The sequence below is a fragment of the Staurois parvus genome, unplaced genomic scaffold (genome assembly GCF_062004578.1).
Source record: "Staurois parvus isolate SC_StPar_1 unplaced genomic scaffold, SC_StPar_1.0 ptg001302l, whole genome shotgun sequence".
In the NCBI taxonomy this organism is placed as follows: domain Eukaryota; kingdom Metazoa; phylum Chordata; class Amphibia; order Anura; family Ranidae; genus Staurois; species Staurois parvus.
Genome location: NW_028319098.1, coordinates 3,345,532 through 3,352,825, shown reverse-complemented (window position 1 = coordinate 3,352,825; position 7,294 = coordinate 3,345,532). Strand labels below are relative to the sequence as shown.

The following is a 7,294-nucleotide window of genomic DNA, read 5'->3' as shown; positions in this document are numbered from 1 at the left end:
GAGAAATTACATAACCTTTAGCAGTTTCTTTTGAACAGCAGAAGGCAAGAATCTGCAATAAAATACGTAACCAGTTGCGGATTTTCAGAATATGCCTAAAGCCTAGTATGTATGATCAGAGAATTGCACGAAAAATACCGCTTTCAAAGTGATCATATGATAATCTGATTGTTAGTACACAGCTTTCGTCCAAAATTGTTAGGGACAAGCACGAACATTTTTCTCATACGGTACCATATCGCACAATTTTCGTTTAATCAGCACAGTTTTAATTCAAAAATACAATACATTACATCACTTCCAAATTTTTATTTTGTCATACGAGAATTATCGTGACTTTAGTGACCTCTTCATTTTCGATATGGAGACTAGCATGCAAAAAAACCCAGACAATCATACGTATGATATTCTCATCATGTGTACAGGGCTTTAAAAAAGGCAATAAACATCTTGCCTTTGCGCTTAGGCACAACGTAAACGTTTAAAATGAAGTACAGGTTCACTTTAGGAAGACAGCTTTATTATTCTTGGAAACACTGTTTACATATAACCTGGCTCCACAGCATGTGTATTTTCATGAACATATGTTCTTGCTGGCAGGAAAGGTCATTACCTTTCATGACTTAACCTTTTGTATGAAAGGTCCTTCATATTAAATATTGTTCACTAATCTGATAAGCACTGGCTTATGTCTTTGGGTGGCTGTAGTAAATAAACCCATGATTATGGTGAATGCTCTTTACGTAGCACAAACTATTATGTACTACTGCTAACACTACTAACAATCAGGACCATTCCTGTCATAAGGTGAGCATCTTGTCTTGTCTCAAGTGGAAACCTCCACAGTTGGTGCTAGATGAGCTTTTGCTTGGTCTTACAGCCTAGCTGACCCATACTAGAGCAAACACAGGCATGTATAATTTGTTCCTTTGCACTGCTTCCTCATTGTCAGAATTAGCAAAGCCATATACAATCCATAGATAGACGAATCAAACTTCAACTGATTTCTGCTGAATCTGACAAAATTTGAACTGTGGATGCCCCTTAAGCATTACTCGACTTGGCAAAAGTCAATTTAAAATCGACTAAGCCAGGTGGAAGATTATCAGTTCAACAGTGACTGCATCCTAAATCTGTGTTAATTATGCAATATTGTGTACCAACATACACTCAAATCTAAATATTACCAATTAATGCTTATTTGGTGCATAATTAATTATAATCAAATATATAATAGATCAACATGGCAAACAAACCTTTTTTGTGTGTATTGTTTATATATTGGCACTTTATAAGCTTTATCACCATTTTTGGTTGTAGTATATAACACACAATATTATTTTGGTTTGTTTGCCATGTTGATCGATTATATATTTGATTATAATTATTTGAAATTTGATAGGTAATACAATTAGTTTATTATTAATTTATTATTTAATTTACTGTGGAGTGTGTGATATTTGTTTGAATTTAATTTTGATTCACATTATGCACCAAATAAGCATTAATTGGCAATATTTAGATTTGAGTGTATGTTGGTACACAATATTGAATAATATTTTGTGGTGTGCTACATCCCATACGTGTATGCAGTCATGCTTGTATCAGGAAGTCAAAAAATTGTATACTTACCTGACGGTAATTTTCCTTTCCTGATGCATAAGCATGACAGCATACAGGTCCCTTCCTAAGGGCTTTGCATTGAGTATAGTTACAAGAATGCCGCCCGGGGGAGGTGACTCATTTATATAGTATAACCAGTCCTGTGATTGGGCAGGGGGCAGAGCCTGTACCCATATGTGTATGCTGTCATGCTTATGCATCAGGAAAAGAAAATTATCATCGGGTAAGTATGCAATTTTCTGTTATATCAATGGCCAGCCCTAGGAGGAACCAACTTAGGATCATTATTCTGTGAAGTTACTATTTATTACTCAGACAAAATTAAAAAAAAGGCACATTTGCTAGGAGGTCATTGAATCACTGCACACGTTTTTGTTTTATTTCATTATTCACACCCAAGAGGAATATTGGGAATCATCATTCAACTATAAACAAACAAGCCTTTTCACCAAAAGTCTCCAAGTTTGTAGGTTTTCCAAATAAACTCTTCTATAGCCCTTCAGCAAAACCACATTAGAGGTTATCTCATCCATAGGTCATCAAAAACATTTAATGCATTCCTAGATTTTACTGTATATCCCTAAATTTCCAGAAGGCACAACCAACTTTATTTAGGGTATTTACATATAAAAAAATGGCACAAATACAATAACTATGCAATGGCATTAGAAGATATTGGAAATTTGTTTTAAAACAGAATGTGTACTTTATGTTAAAAGTGAAAAAAGTATGTATGCAATATATAAAGGCATTGTGTTGGCTGAAACAGTACCTAAAGTGTATTTAAACAATAACAATAAACGTCTCTTATATGCTCCCCTTTGGTCTATTAAATATACAGTACAGTACAATTGCAAGATTTTTGTTACATTATAACTCTTCGTGCTGCCAGAAACCCAGTCCTGCCTTGTGCGTTGTGCAATGGTATCTACCAAGTTCACTTTTGTGAACTACAGAAGACTCACCCTTGTTATGGAGGTGACAATGCTTCTCCTCTATACATTACAGTGAGTGAATATTGTAATAGTAGGAAAAGAAGTGTGTTGTTGGCAAGATTAACAGGTTACAAAAAAAGCAGGAAAAAAATGGAGTCACCACATCTAAGTAACTAGTAAATACTAAGTATATTATTTTCTTGGGTTTAAATACACCTTAAATAGTCCATAGACATGGCAATTTTTAATCAATTCCAACTACTTTCCATCCACCAGGATTAGCACAAGCAATCACAAGTTACCACCAGAAACCAAGTAATCTACCGTCTACTAGATCAATTGACCGTCAGAATTTTGTAGACTAGGCAATAAACTGACAGCTTCAATACAGTGCATTGAAAGACTGAATTGAAAACAGAAAAAAAAACTATTTTAATTTTATTGAAAGTAATTTTTTTTGCCAGGTTATATCTGAACAATTTAAATCCCATCAACTGGCAGTCAGTTGAAAACTCCATTTTATGTTGTTCAGTTACTTTGTGATTTTAACAAAATAAATTAAATTGACTACTATATGAAATTATGCTGTGTGTGGCCAGCTTTAGAGAACTTTCAGATGGATTCCATTTTAAATAAATGTCACCTCTGGGCATAAAATTATTTTTTCCCCACTGTGTGGACATATATTCTTTGATAACAGAACTTATCTCTCATCATAAGCTTTCAACAAATGGAGAAAAGGGAAGACAGGCACTGGGCATTGTCTTTTTTTAAACAGGGTCACTTCATTTATACTTACTTTTTTGGCAGCCAATGTCTGGAAATGCTGCCGCTGCACTACTTCCCATCTGCTGCAGGTATTTGACCCTTTCAGGTGAGTTGAACACCTGCTGCCACCACCGCATTTGTTTCTTCCACCGGCTTTTACGTCCTGTAGTAAAGAGCAGTTATATACACACCAGGGAGGTTGTGAATACTTGCAACAACCAAAGAGCAATGAAGCAGTAGTGTTTCCAGACCCATGCCATCAGAAAGGCAAGTATAAGTGTATTTCTTTACATTGGCTGGGTTTTTTTTTTCTATCAGTGACCCTTTGGTGATAGCGTCACTTTAGGATATAATAAAAAAAAAACAACTATCATACCAGATTTAAATACATAAATCTATCAAAACAAAAATCTTCTCTATTTACACTTCATTCAAAGAATTATTAAAGCAAAGACCCTTCTGTCTTCCCCTCCTCGGTAGAGACTTCCTTACTGACAGCATAATTCAGGGTTCAAGCTCGGTGAGAAAAGCTCAGGGGGCAGGTGGGATATACGCAAGCCATCCCACAATCCTGCACCAGCTCTTTAGTGTCACCAGTGTTATAAAAGCCATATAGACTGGTATTAGAATAACAGAGGATGGAAACACTCATAGGACATCTTGCTGTAGGTACTGTATATAATCATATACGCCAGGTAGGTCAGCCTAATAGCATTTTTAAAAACAAAAAAGACAAGGTATGAACCCAGTGAAACAGAACACAAGAGCTGATCATACAGATAGAATGGATTTTAAGAGGTTTGTTCTTCTCTAGCTGCAACACCTTGTAGGATACTAGAAAGCTGCTGCCAGGCTGGTTTCCCAGAAGATTCATCCAGATCTCTATGGAGCTTCAGGCTATTGAAGTCGAAGCACAAGCTGTCCACGTGACCCTGCATGCGGCGGATTTCATCGTTTTTCTCTGCAATCTAGGAAGAATAAAGACATTTGTTGTTTAATGCACAGAATTGCTAGCATGCTGTACCATTGTGTGATATGGGCATGGTGGTTTATTAATGGACACAGAGAGGTTGGCAGCGTAGAAATATGCATGAACGAGTGAATTGTGATCTTGAAGAACATAAGACGTGACAGTTTTATGTCCAGATTTGGCTGAAGTCACTGTCGCATACAGTATTTAAGGCATTCCCCATCACTTACAATTTTTTTGATAAATTGAGGCCTGGTACTGTCTCAGCTCTAAGTTATCTTTATCTTTTTTCATTCCCTCACATTTTTTAACATAAAATGTCTTAAAAACTTATAAAACTTTGGCTTGTTTAAAAAGCAAAATATTATTTTTAACACAGGGAGTTTCTGAAATCAATTATACCACCAGTAAGAGTGTTACCCTTCATTCCTGGCAATATAGAAAAGGCTAATGTAGAAACGTATTATTTGTCTACTACGCCACAACAACATGCTAACTGCCCGCACAGGTACATTTGGATTAAAAGTAGTCATTAATGTATACACATTAAAGAAAAATTGGTAAAAACTTTTTTCTATGTGTGATATCTACCACAGATAAACCCTAAAAGACAGAAACACTTTCCTCCACCTGGGGCATCTGCCATAGACCTCTATGAGACAGACATGTCCTCCTTTATTAGAGGCATCTTCCATAGACTACTAGATGACAGGCACAGCTTCAGGCACTTGGTGCATCTGTCATAGATCTCTAAGAGACAGACGCAGCTTCAGGTACAAAGACCTCTAAAGGTGGCCATAGAATCCTCCCGGCTGAGGCATTGTATTCTGGACAGTGGAGACTCTACTGTGTCTGCAGCTGCTGATCAAGAACAAAATTCCAACAAGCCTATTCAACAAAAGTAATTTGTTAGATCAACTTTTGTCGAGCAGGAGCAGCAACACATGGATCAACATTCGTCCAGTCCCTGCTGAACTTTGATCCATCTGTGCTCAGTTTAGGAGAGTCACATCTTCATCTACTAGGTGCATGTGCCATAGACCTCTAAGAGACAGTCACAACTTCAGCTACATGATGTGTCTGCCAAAAACCTCTAAGAGACAGTCACAGCTTCAGCTACATGGTGCATCTGCCATAGACTACTAAGAAACAGACATGGTTTCACTACTTGGTGCATCTGCCTCTGAGAAACTGACATTCACCACATATAGATCAAGCTCCATCAAGAACAGTTCTTTCATCAGACACTTTAGATACTCAATTGTTAGCCCTAACCAGACTCACCTTATACAAGTTCTATCCAATCAGGCTGAGTGGAGTTTAAGTAGGAACATTCTGAATCATTATTGTAAGGCTGTCTGGCACAATAAAAGCAAGCAATGCTCCTGATTTAAAAAAAAAGGCTAGCGATTATCAGCTGTTACTGGTATTCTAGAGGGCAATAATGAGTATCACTGGTACTCATCACACAGGAGAGGTTGTGGCCGGTTAGAAAATCACCTTACGAGTGGGTGGGGTCTTAGTATGGACAAGGGTGAGGGACTGAAAGCACTGTGCATGTGTTTCTGTGAGCATCATAGGAACAAAGGTTGAGCATTTCAACAGTTGCTCATTTGTCATCTTTAGAAAAGAGGCTACAATGTCTCCAAAATGCTGGTAGTTTTGATGCTCAGACCTCAGTAAAGTTTTGAGTCTTTACCTATCAGTGTGCTGCTCATTTTTGTATGTTGGATTCCCTGTATCACTGTTGGCCATGCACCCTCTTGAAGGAATATAAAAAGGTAAGGTGCAGGATGTATTTGTGTTCAAGTGCACATGTGGGTCATGCAAGAAGCGTCAGATGTCTCCATGCTTGTTGTTTTTAGTTAGGTATCAGTTTCAGGATGACCATCCTAATATTTATTTGTAAGTTCTGATGTGACTATCTCAGTGTTAATAGTCTGATGTCCCATCTTTATTTATATACAGTGCTCAGCATAAATAAGTACACCCCAATAGATTTGTCAGAAAACCTTTACTTTCCTTTCAGAATTAATAATTTCTATGGGACACTATACAACAAAATACTCACACAACTGTGGGCCATTGATTGCAAAAAAGATTTGTTAATTTGCAGACACAAAAAATTATTTTTCCTAGCATATTCATTCAAGACCGTGTTGCAAAAATTAATATATCCCAATGAAAGTCTTAGGAGCAAAGCTAAATTCCGATTTAACAAGAATTCAATTATAGGTGAATCTAATTATTCATTAAACAGGTGTCCAGCAGACAGTTGATTATAAAAGGGCCTTACTTAACAAAGAAAACCCCTTCCCATTTCATGCTGTCAGCAATGGCACCCCATGGAAGAGAAATGTCACAAGGCCGGAGAAAGAAAATTAATTCTTTACACAAGAAAGGTGAAGGCTACAAGAAGATCAACAAAGCTTTACTTATCAGTCAGAATACTGTAGCAAAAGTGATACAAAAATTTAAGATGGAAGTGCAACCATCCCACAGAGACATCCAGGCCATCCACAGAAGTTAACACCTTGGCAGGAGCATCTTCTGATGAGAAAGGTTGAAGAAAATTACCATGCAAGTTCACTGCAGTTAGCTAAAGAAGTAAAAAGCCAAACTGGGGTGATTGTTTCCCGTGACACAATACACCATACACTGCAGAGGAATGGCATTCATAGGTGTCGTCCACGAAGGATACCTCTCCTAATGCCCATGCACAAAAAAGGCCCGCCTAGAATTTGCCAGGGTTCATGCTGAAAAAAGAAAAAGACTACTGGGACTCTATATTCTGGAGTGATGAGACCAAGATAAATGTTGTTGGATCTGATGGCTTCAAAACTGTATGGCGTCGCAAAGGTGAGGAGTACAAAGAAAAATGTACGGTGCCTACAGTGAAACATGGTGGCGTTCTTGAATAATGGAAAAAAATAGATGTTGCAATATGTTGCCAACTTGTTCATTCCATGCCTAGAAGACTTGGTGATGTCCTTACAAA

At 37.3% G+C, this 7,294-nt stretch overlaps 1 protein-coding gene across 1 annotated transcript in view; it reads right to left on the bottom strand.

Annotated features, from left to right (window-relative positions):
- Positions 1–294: 294 nt before the first annotated feature.
- Positions 295–7,294, bottom strand: part of LOC149437160 (uncharacterized) — a 96,012-nt gene continuing 89,012 nt past the window's right edge. The window contains exon 11 of the mRNA XM_089661001.1: positions 295–4,294. Coding sequence (XP_089517127.1) covers positions 4,118–4,294 — 177 coding nt within the window. The 3' untranslated portion in view covers positions 295–4,117. The remainder of the gene's footprint in view (positions 4,295–7,294) is intronic.